General features: G+C 40.3%; 1 protein-coding gene across 2 annotated transcripts in view; it reads right to left on the reverse strand.

The window, feature by feature from the left end:
• Positions 1 to 12,411, reverse strand: part of CACNA1D (calcium voltage-gated channel subunit alpha1 D) — a 419,514-nt gene that overhangs the window by 52,885 nt on the left and 354,218 nt on the right. For both annotated transcript variants that reach the window (XM_045024186.1, XM_045024187.1), the window contains exons 38-39: positions 11,448 to 11,549; positions 5,806 to 5,936 (exon numbers count right to left, since the gene is read on the reverse strand). In XM_045024186.1, coding sequence (XP_044880121.1) covers positions 5,806 to 5,936; positions 11,448 to 11,549 — 233 coding nt within the window. The remainder of the gene's footprint in view (positions 1 to 5,805; positions 5,937 to 11,447; positions 11,550 to 12,411) is intronic.

Genomic DNA, 12,411 nt, shown 5'->3' on the forward strand with positions numbered 1-12,411 from the left:
AGGAGGTCATCTAGTCCAACCAATCCCCAACTAAATCATCCCAGCCAGGGCTTTGTCAAGCCTGACCTTAAAAAACTCTAAGGAAGGAGATTCCACCACCTCTCCAGGTAACCCATTCCAGTGCTGCACCATCCTCCTAGTGAAAAACTTTTTTCCTAATATCCAACCTAAACCTCCCCTACTGCAACTTGAGACCATTACTCCTTGTTCTGTGATCTGCTACCACTGAGAACAGTCTAGATCCATCTTTTTTGGAACCCCCTTTCAGGTAGCTGAAAGCAGCTATCAAATCCCCCCTCATTCTTCTCTTCTGCAGTCTAAATAATCCCAGTTCCCTCAGCCTCTCCTCATAAATCATGTGCTCCAGCCCCCTAATAATTTTTGTTGCCCTCCACTGGACTCATTCCAATTTTTCCACATCCTTCTTGTAGTGTGGGGCCCAAAACTGGACACAGTACTCCAGATGAGGCCTCACCAATGTTGAATAGAGGGAAATTATCACGTCCCTCAATCTGCTGGCAATGCTCCTACTTATACAGCCCAAAATGCCGTTAGCCTTCTTGGCAACAAGGGCACACTGTTGACTCATATCCAGCTTCTCGTGCACTGTAACCTCCAGGTTCTTTTCTGCAGAACTGCTGCCTAGCCGCTCAGTCCCTAGTCTGTAGCTGTGCATGGGATTCTTCCGTCCTAAGTGCAGGACTCTGCACTTGTTCTTGTTGAACCTCATCAGATTTCTTTTTGCCCAATACTCTAATTTGTCTAGGTCCCTCTATATCCTATCCCTACCCTCCAGCGTATCTACCTCTCCTCCCAGTTTAGTATCATCTGCAAACTTGCTGAGTGTGTAATCCATGCCATCCTCCAGATCATTAATGAAGATATTGAACAAAACTGGACCCAGGACCGACTCTTGGGGCACTCCGCTTGATACCAGCTGCCAACTAGACATGGAGCCATTGATCACTACCCATTGAGCCCGATGACCTAGCCAGGTTTCTATCCACCTTATATATAGTCCATTCATCCAGCTCATACTTCTTCAACATGCTGGCAAGAATACTGTGGGAGATGGTATCAAAAACTTTGCTAAAGTCAAGGAATAACACGTCCACTGCTTTCCCCTTATCCACAGAGCCAGTTATCTCATCATAGAAGGCAATTAAGTTAGTCAGGCATGACTTGACATTGATGAATCCATGCTGACTGTTCCTGATCACTTTCCTCTCCTCTAAGTGCTTCAGAATTGATTCCTTGAGAACCTGCTCCATGATTTTTTCCAGGGACTGACTGGCCTGTAGTTCCCCGGATCCTCCTTCTTCCTTTTTAAAAGATGGGCACTGCATTAGCCTTTTTCCAGTAATCCAGGACCTCCCCTGATCGCCATGAGTTTTCAGACTCATGAGTTTTCAAAGACTCACTTCAGCATGTGTGATTTCAAAAATGCAATGTGAACATTTTGCTTTCCTTTTTGCTAGTCATACTAAAAAGACTATGGTATTCTTTGCAAAAATATATACAACTAACAGCCCTACTGGTGATTACCAGCAACTGGTGAGCCAAATTCTACCTGCAGACCTTGCTACCCCATTGGTGTCAATAAGTTGGATTGGGTGTAATGAAGTGCAGAATTTGGCTAATATTTTGCCTTTTAGGCACATATTGCACTGAGTGAAGAACAGAGGCCAGTTCCTCCTGGAAGTTCAAGGAATACCAAGAGAGTATTCCCCACTCAAGATCTCACTGAAGTCAATGTCAGGACCAGCATTGACTATAGTGGAAGTTCAGCCATGCCCTTGACGTTGCTCTATGGAAAGACCAGCACCAATGGCAGCACTGAGCACACGGATTGCCATAGAGAACAGCCCCCGTGCAGGTGTGCAACAGAAGGGGGAAGCCCGTTGCATCCTCTTTACCTTGTGCACCCATGCAGAGGCCAGGCACAGTCTCCCACTTGGACTTCTTGTCATGTCTTTTCAAAAAATGCAGGAGATGACCAATATACCTCCATTGAGTATCTGTACATGTAAATTAACCAGAGTTCTAAAATGAAGTGTTACATTATAAGAACAAATGGATGCAATTGTAGGAAAGCCTTGATCAAAATAAGGGAGTACTTCAAAGGCTTTTTTTACTCTCTGTTCCATCACAACTTTAGTGAGCAACCTCACCTCTCAAAGTTACTTCATTGACTAGAGCAATGCTTAATTTGTGCCAGGGCTTGCCAGGGCTGTCCCGGCTCCTCTGGGCTTGGCAGTGCATAGCCCTGGCCCCTCTAGGGTTGGCAGTTAATAGCCCCAACACCTCTGGGCTTGGCTGTTCATAGCCCTGGCACTTCTGGGTTTGCTGCATCAGTTATGAAAATACCTAACTGCTTGAGCCCCGGCCAGGGCTGGCTCCAGGTTTTTTGCCACCCCAAGCAAAAAAACCCCCCAAAAACAAAAAACCCTCCAAAAAACGCAGTGCTGCCCCTTGAAAAGTGCTGCCCCAAAGAGCGGGAATGCCACCCCTTTAGAAGTGCCACCCCAAGCACATGCTTGGAACGCTGGTGCATAGAGCTGGCCCTGGCCCCGGCACCTCTTTCACTACAAATTCAGCAGTGGACTGGCGGTGGTATTCTTCACTTCCTGTCCTTGCAGGCCATTCTGTATTACTTCATGGCACTGCTAAACACTTGCCATCTTTCAGCACAGGGGTGACTGCATTGCAGTAGTAGGTAAAGAGATATATGTACCTTTCGTATCGTTTAGAAAAATATATAAATCGTCTGGAGATCAATTCGGCTGCAAGTGATTCTCCATATGTAAGACTATTATCATTATTACATAAAGCACATATACAGTTTATCATGGAGTCGAGTAAAAGTGATATTGTATGCTGGCTGCTTTAATTATTTTAATCTCTTTACTGGGGAAACTTGCAAAAATTCTTTTATAAGATGTGAGGCTTGTAGGAAAAATTAAAAACACCTCTTTGTTTAATAAATTGTAGTTTCTCAAGTACAACTCACAGGCCTAGAATTATAAACCCTACACACACCATTCAACTAAATCTCTTTAGATAGTTTAAACACAAGTGTGATGGCAGTGGTGTTTCCCTAAATTATGCAGTCTAAGAGACACTGATATGCATGCTTAATAACATTTAAGCTTCCATTTGGGGAGAGGTGATCTGAGGTGGGCTGGAGGAAGTGGATAGAGTTGGGGGGCAGGCAGAGGAGAAACATGGGAGCAGAGAGAGACAGATAGAAGTGGCCCCTACCATCCAGAAGCACCAGTTGCCTCCTCACAAAATGGTAAAAAATGTTCAAAAAATCATGCCGTGCCCCAATCCCACAATTATTTGCAGGTATATGAGGGGAGGGACATCATGGGCCAATTTTTCAGCTATTGTGTGTTGAGACCCACTAGTCTGAAGGCACCAGAAAGAGGTAATTCTGTCCTGTCTGTTTCCTCATTTTTCAATCCCCACAATTGAGCAATTTGCTGCAAATAAAGTAACAATAAACACAAAAGTCCATTCCTACTTGGAAACAGTTAGTGTGTTTTTTTTGTACTAATTATTTGATCTCTTAGTAAACTAGAGTGGAGAATTTTGATCATGGGCACCAGGTGAAGCTTCCCCTGGGGGAGGCTTGTTCCCTGTCCTGCCTCTTCCACCCACACTCCACCCCCGCTCAGCCCCAGGCCCTGCCCCCTACCCACTTCGCTCCCCCTGCTGCCACTCGCCATATTCCTCCTCTCCTCCCCCATGTCACCTGTCACTCGCTGTGTCCCTTCTCTCCTCCACCCCCTCCCCTGTGAGGCTCTCACTGCCCATAGGGACCTGGCATGCGGCGGGTGGGGGCTGGAGGAGAGGAGGGACACAAGGGTGGGGGCCTTTTGAGGGAGGGAGGAGAGATGCAGTGAGCAGCAGGGACCTCCGGAGAGGGGGGTGGAGTGGAGGAGAGGAGGAACTGGAAGGGAAAGGAAGAGGCAGAGTGCAGGCGTGGCCACCACAGCCCAAGTGTTTGACAGCAGGTTGGTGGCAGCTGCGCCAGGGGAGGCTTGGCCTATTATACGCACCGCCTATGATTTTGATACTGTGGCTTGAAAACTCACTCAGTGCCTTATGCTATCAGCTATCACATGTCCAAATACACAGCAGGGGGAACATCATCCTATCATCCTGAAACACCCTCTCATGGTCAAAATAAGCAGGCATAATAGAGGGACTACCTAGAGCTGACACATGCATGTGAGTGGAACATGTGCACACCCAATCCAGGTAGTAAACCCAGAGCCCTGCAAGTATTTGCCATTTTTAGCGTGGTAGCTCTCATTCTGGAGGTCTGACAGATATTTTAGGATCAGGAGGAAATAAACTTTTTTTTTTGGTAAGGTGAGCTAATTTCTGAGGTGTTAAGATTTCCACTTTAAAGAATTCCAGTAGTCAGACCAGTAACAGGGTCACCACTAGTAAGCAAGGGCCATAACAAGTAGGCTATGCTACTCTAGGCCATGTCTACACTTGGAGCTGTGGATGTGAGTCCCAGCTCAAGGAGACACACTTACACTAACTCTCATAAACCTTCCATGCTAAAACCAGAATGTAGTTGTGGCAGTGCAAGCCCTGAATACCTGCAGAGGGTGTCAGACAGGTATGTACCCAGGAAGGCTAACCTGTCCTGCAGCTCACTTTGCTGCAGTTACATTCTATTTTTAGCACACCAGCTTGATAGAGGAAGGGCAATTATGGAGCTGGAAGTTGCACCCACAGCTCAAACATGGACATACTGACATGTTCAAGTCCATTTGATATAGAGAAAGATTTTGTAAACTGAAAAAGTTAAATGTAAAATTTTGCCATTGCAACAGTGAAGTAGAGGAATTTTGCTAGTGTCAGGATGTCCAAGCCGACAAGCAGGGCAGGAGATGTGTTATTTATGGAAATTCAACATAAAAATAAGAAGTTATCACCCTTATTAAACCTGTTTAAACTATATGGAAATCTGCCTAGCATTAACTGAATGTCAGAAAAGTCCTGATCCAACATAAACTGGGCAAAGTGTAACAACTGGGGGTCTTACAAGGGCAGCCTTTTGTTTCAAATTCCAGTTCACTAATTTAGAAGGCATCTTCTTAGGGCAGAAGTTTCCGAACTATGATCTGTGGATCAATAGTCCATAGACCGCTTGCTGGTGGTTTGTGGAGAGCTGGCTGATCAAATGGAACTGTCTCTCCTTGTTTTCACTTGCTAAATCGCATTCAAAGACAGCCAGAAGTACTTTGCAAATATTTATTTTCCATATACACAATTGCCAAAGTGAGGCAAACAGGAGAGGAGATGGTATGTGTGATGATCAGTGGGAAAGGAATTGGACAAATCATGGGAGAGAAGGTTGTTCCTTAAGATAATCTGTCCATTAAGAGATGGTGCATACTATGAAAACATTTAAGAGTTCCTGCCCTAGGACATTACAGAAACACAAGCAAAAAACCCAGTATCTTAAAAAAAAAGTGGAATGAAGAAGAGAAGGAAAATGACAGCTCAAAAGTGACACTTCATTTCAGCTGACTTATCAGCTTCATCTCATATTTCTGCAATGAACCTATTAAACTACTGTTTTAGTAGCACACAAAGAAAGACATTTTGCACTTACCTTGTTATAGATAGAAAAACTACTTCTTATGTTTTGATGGACGAAGGACCCAAAGTGTCAGTTAAATAAAATCCTTGAGGTACTACCCAATCATCAACAGGCATCTACCTACTATTTCAAATAAGCTTACAAAATGGTTAGTTAAAATGTAAAAACAAAATCACCTGTAGAGCGATTGTGGTGTTCTTCGCCGGATATTTCCCCACCAGTCCTTGTTCTTTGCGTTTCTTGAATTTCCTAAAGTAGTCCTGTATCAGGAAGGTGGCATAGAACTTCCCCACGGTTACCTCATCATCTAAGTGAACAGACCAGACAGATCTCTCCCAAGTCAGCACATTTCACCAATAGCCTATATACTCACATCTGATTCAGGAACACAAATGTGATGGGTGCAACAAGCACTATGCTTTCATCTTATAATAAGATAGCCTAAACCTAGCATAAAGCAATATTTTAGCATACAATCTAGCTCAATATTAGAATTAAGTGAAGTAGTCCTTAATGTAGAAGAAAACAGAATATTTTACTAAGTTCTAACAGGTAACTTTTTAATAAAATCATAAACATGTTAGTATCTGCACAGGAGTTGAATTACTGGCTTTGGTTATTTTGAACAAATTTATTAAAATCAGAGCTAGAGAAACTGAATATGCTCGGAAGAGTGACTATATAAAAATTAAATTTCCTGTTTTTAATTTATTCTTGCTCAGTTACTTCCTACCAAACCAACTTTGCACAGTTAACATATCAAAATACAATTTTTTGAACTGCACCATCAGAGTGGCCTCTATCTGTCTTTGTAATTCCTGTACTGGTGCTCCATCACCATAGTATCTCAGCACCTTTCAGGCTGCATTATATCTGCTTACCATCTTATTGCCAACCAGCAACAAAAATTCTGAAATGAGAATTGAGGGGCAAATCCCACAGCCCTCACAAATTCAAAATTAATAAATTAATAAATAAATTAATAAATTAATTGAGAATCTTGTTTGAGTAAGAATTTGCTCATTGGCTAGCATATGACAATAGTAGCATGTATGAGGCAGAACATAATGTTTCCGATAGCAGTATATAGACTCTGAAATGCTAATAAAAGTAATAATTCAGAAGATACAGTCATTTGGTAAGCAGAGTAAAAATGAGCAATTTTTACAGCGTCACTTTTGTGAACCATACAACACTTTTATATGGAAAGCCCAGTCTTCAAATACAGGTGCCTTAATAAGATATCCAAATCCCACATTCAAGTTCTCAACTCAGTATTTAACTATGTATATGCCCATTTTATGAGACTAAAGGCCAGATTGAGCACCCAAATATGGACTTTTGATGTCCTAAGGAATGCATATTAGAAAGCTATGGATATTGTATTACTTAAAAAAATCCTGCTTTGGGTATTCTTTACTTTCCTGGACTTACGTGGAGTGAAGTTTGCTGCCTTATTTGTTTGTTGCCATCTCTCACACACTGATAAACCTGTTTGCAATATGGCTGCTAATTAACACAGTGTTATACATCAAGGGGGAACTGATGTGTTTTAAAATATTGGTGGTGCCAAAGTCTACTTTGCTGTTAGTAGGCCAAATCCTGACAGGTGCTGAAAATCTGTAACTTCTATTGACCTCATTGTGAAAGACGAGTGCTTAATACCTCTCAGGATCTGGGTTATTAGGCACAACTGTGACTTCTATTGGCTGAATTTAGAAAGACTGTATGAACACTAAATAATATGTCTAGACACACTGTAATATACTTTTGCTAGGAAACATATTGTGAATTGTATATTACACACATTTCAAATGCTCCTCTGTCTTTTTTTGTATCATGCCATACAGTATCACTTTGATTAAAATTGAGTCTCCCTTTGACTTTGCATTATATGTTATCTCATGTCCTGAGAGATCCAACCAGTTAACTGGTTCTACTGCTACCTATAATATGGCATCTTTTAAGATTTTAAGTTTAATTAACTTACTTCTTTTAATAATGCTACTGTAAGTGCACATAATATTTCATTTTGATGGTCTGTTTCTGTAGTTAGTTTCAGTAATTACAATGTCCTTTTTAAAAAGCAGTATAGAATTAAATCCACAATGATGACATTTTTATATTGATAGCAGCATCGTTCTCAAACTGAATTCTTCAATTATCTATTGTTCAAAATAAGCTCCTTTCATACCAATAAATATTGGTGACAGTAAAGTCTGATGTGGGCCAAATTCATCCCAGACATAACACCACTGAGTTCAGTGGAAATACAATAAGGATATATTTGGAGCAGCTTTTTATTTTATGTGCCTTTAAAAGTAGCAAAGGACAGTAAGGAAAAAACTATTACTAATTTGTTTAAAGTGGCTTGGTTGGGAGCCCAGTCTGTTCCAACATAGCTTCCAATGTAGCATCATTGAGCCTGCTCTTGCCAATTGCGGATGCCTCCTTAAAGGCACTGAGCCTCCCAAACTCCCACTGGCTACAGTGAGACTGGAGGGTGCTCAGTGCCTCACAGGAAAAGCTCATCACTGCACAGGATCAGGCCCTAAGGCAGAATGTTTTTCCTTGACTCTCTGAAGTTAGTCACCTCATCTCTTTGTGAACACTTCCTTTGTTGTACCTGTAATCTCTCTTGGCAGCTGTTCAACTGACTAATTATTCTGATTTGAATGTTAGGAAGATTTCCCTGAAAGTCATCTAATCTCAACCTCTCTTCTCTAGTTTAATTAAGACCATTACTTCTTGAAATATGTCCTTGCTCCGACTCCCAACATAAGTCTTTCCCCATCCTTAATATTATTTCCTCTCCAGTGTTTGAACAGAGCTATTCAGGAAATAATATATGAAATGGTTTGTGAAAGAACAAATGAGTAGAAATGAGACTTTGTATCACATACACTATGGGCCACACTGTCAGCATGCCTCAAGCCAGTCCACGATGCTGCACAGCCACTCTTGCACTGCAGCTGAGTGTGCCTACCAGCATGGGCATGCACCCACTTTTTATGTGCAAATTAGACAGATTGAGTTCCCAGCTGCCTAATTCGTGTATATAAATGTCAGACTGTGTGTGCAAAACGGATGTACACACACTTTTGCAGGCACAATCAGTTGTATGTGGAGACGTAGGCACACAAAATTCGAGACTGGGCCAAAGGAAGTCATCCTTGACTTTGTTTTTGAGTAACACACATGACTAGAGATGTACAGGCAGGGAAGCAGCTCAGTCGAAGTGACCACACCACAGAGAGATTTTTAATTACAGCTAAAAGGAGAGCAAAAGAAATTATTTACGTGGAACATACTTTTAAAGAAGGCAGAAAGTGTTAAATGAGATTGAATGGGCTTGGAGGCAAAGGGTGGGGGAATTTCGAGGAAAGTTCCTTTTCCAAAAAGGAGATAGACCTTAGTGGGTCTTCGGTATCTCTTCTGCCCTACATTCTCTTACATTAACAACATTAATTCATGCTAAACACAGCAACCATCTAATATTTTGTCTTTTGCAAGGGACTTTCTTGAGCTGAAATCAGTTGTTAATTACTAATGACATAATGAAATCAGTTTACAGTAATTTGTCATTTAATTTGTGCTAGTAATTAGTTACTGAATTTTTTTATATTGCATCTACTTATAGCTCAGAAAAAAATATAATTTGGTTTCTTTCCATTCTGTCAATCAGGGAATTGATTGGTTCTGATCCAGTTGTGGAGGCATGCTACATTTGTGAGTATATGAAAAGATCTAGCCTTCATCAACACAACAACAAAAAACATTGGGGGAAAAAATCAGAGATTGGCCAATTTAAATACTGTAGATGTAACAGATTTTGATATATTGAACCGAGATACTTTGCTCATCTTTGATTAAAGACTTATTCACTTAGAGATTGTTACTTAAATATCAGCTTTTATATTATTATCTCTTATTTTTCTATTGAATATTCAGTTTCAGTAAGAATTATATTATGTTGTATACCAACTATTTTACATTCATATCTGCTATGAATGTAAAATAGTTGTACTTCTCTTTTCTCCTTTCAGTAGGCTAAGATACCATTGATTTCTGTATTTCACTTATCTCTAAATCATATTGACTAGGCTCTGCAAGGAAACAAAACAAGACTTAAACAGAAAGATTTGATCTTGTCGAGTGATTGGAAAAAGGACTTGACCACATGTTTTTATATTTGTACTAAACTGTTGTAAATCTTTGGAGACAATCTGTTTTCTACAGTTTTAATGATGGTTCAAATTTTTTATCTTCTGTCCTGCCTACACTTTCAAAGTAAGTATTATGGTACTAGCAATGGATTTTAGTATAACCGAAAGTTAATACACAGCTTGTAATCAGCAATGAAATGAAACCAAAGTTTAAACAGTGAACTAAAGTGCAACTGTAGAAGATCAATTCTAAGAATATAATCTTTAAAGATTCTCTGTGAGATTAATTTATGCAGGCACAGCTAGCTATTCTGAAGCATGCATCCATATTTCAATAAAAATGTAGGGGAATAAAGAGGTAAGAGGCAACACTAATTCCATGCCACCACCCTAAAACAGAATTGCTTCAGAATATTCTGAAAGACTGATAGTTGAAAGGAACAGAGGCTGCAGAAAAAGCTCAAGCACATAGTTACAACAATAACAAAGCAATTCATGTATGCCATGCAAGCACTCAGGTGTAAGGCTAAAAAGAATAGAGTAGAACACACACAAAAAGTTGTTTTAAATGTGCAGTATCAGTTCCCCTTTTGGTAGCCAAATTGTCTACATTTTTGACATCATCCCCACTTTTATCTGGCAGCCACCACACCAGTAGCAAGTGGCTCCCTCCAGCTGTAAAGCTAATGCTGCTTCTTGAGTCATGCTGAAGAGCAGTGCAGCCAGCATGCTCTCTCTCCCCTAGAGACTGAGAATGTCACCTTCAGAGAGAGATCAGCCTCCACCACCATCGGGTCTGGGATCTTGAGTCTGCTTCCAAACCTGAGTCTGATCAGTCTTGAAAGTACAGTAAGCTACAAAACATACCAGATGATTACCATGGATCTGTATCTTGGATGTCTGGATGTATTACTGGTATGGATGATACTGTGCAACAGATCCTGCACCTTTAAAACTTGAAAAAGCAAGTAAAAAACAGTCACCTAACCCTACAGGATATTACTAAAGAAAAGCTATATATTATATTTATATATAAATATATAACAAAAGATTTGACGTCATTTTGCAGTACGCAATAACAAGTAACATACATGCCTTGTAGTTCTTTCCAACGTACTGAAATCGGTGGAATTTAAAAATCTATTTACTTTGGCCCATATTCCAATCTCAGATATGCTTGTGTAAATCTGGACCAACTCCACAGTCTGCAGACAATGGAATTGCCCTGAATTTAAACGAGTGTAACAGAGTGAAGATTTGAGCCTTTTTGCTTAATAAATTTAGCAAAATGTTTTTTTTAAAACAGGAAGTAGAAAGGGTTTACTTTTCTCCCAGAAATATTCAAAATATAAAAGAATATAATAAATATGTTAAGCTTAATTAGTACAAAATATATGTTCTGCTGAATGCACTGAAATCAATTTTATTTCAATTAATTAAAGATATTTTTCCAAGGAAGAAAATTACCAGAAAAATCTCTCTTTTCTGTTTCCCTTTAATTTAAGAAAGGTTTATTAATCAGCCCTGCCATTATATTATCTAACATAACAAAATATAATATCCGATCTATTTATTTTGGCATTATAGTTTGCTGTTGGTTAATGACAGAGTTCTGATATTGCTCAGAGCTTATTAAAGTTTATCCCACTAACCGCCAGCTGGAGGGACAACTTGATCAAGGAGCTTCATGCTGGTTTTCTTCCAGATTTTCTTTATAACTGCTCGAAGTTCTTCATTTGCCTGCTCTAGGTTACCTGTAGAAAGACAGACATAATGATTATGCTACAAATAACTTAGAAAACAATTACATTTCAGTTAGTGCTGCAATGTATGATTCCTTAGTCCTTACATTGAATTGTTTGACTTAAAGAAAAAAGATAAAATGGCTCAAAAGGGTGCAGAATACTCTGAGATCCAGGAGAAATTAGGGAGATTGAGTTATTCATTTAGATTTACGCAAATTCTAACCAAAATAGACAGTGAAAGGGACCTTTTCCAGGCTAGTGTGCAGGCTGCAGCCAGAAGGATTGACTAGCTTGGGTAGTAGGATTCCCTTCTGCAGAACGGAACTCAGCCACAAGAGTGCATATGGATCTGCCACACAATGCTACATACAGAGGCTTATCCTAAGCAGCTTGTTATGGGCAATGGAGCATGAAGTCTTCTGGGGAATGGAGGAGCCACCAGAGGATGGGGAGCAATAAGCAATCAAATACATAGAAAATAAAAAATTAGAAGGAAAAAGGAGACAGAGACAGTAAATGACAGAAAAGAGTGAAGTAGTTCGAGGGTATAGTTAACACAAATCATTTCTTGGAACTGTACTGTCTTTTCTTAATGCACAGTAATAAAAGTCTGCTAAACCCACGCAGATTCAGCCTCCACAGTATATTCCAGTGTCCTTATCTCACCAAATATAGGTCTGTAACAGTTTCCAAGGTCTCGCTGGGCCTGTACCTCAGCACTCTCATCCAATTTCTAACCGCAGAACAAGAAAAGAACACTCTAGCCATTTGGGAATATAGCCCTCAATCCAAAACCAGTATCAGGCTTGCTGGTGTCCAGCAAGAAGGAATTATGTAGAATATCAGATCTCCTGAACTTTTCCTCACCACG

Source organism: Mauremys mutica, chromosome 7, assembly GCF_020497125.1.
Source record: "Mauremys mutica isolate MM-2020 ecotype Southern chromosome 7, ASM2049712v1, whole genome shotgun sequence".
In the NCBI taxonomy this organism is placed as follows: domain Eukaryota; kingdom Metazoa; phylum Chordata; order Testudines; family Geoemydidae; genus Mauremys; species Mauremys mutica.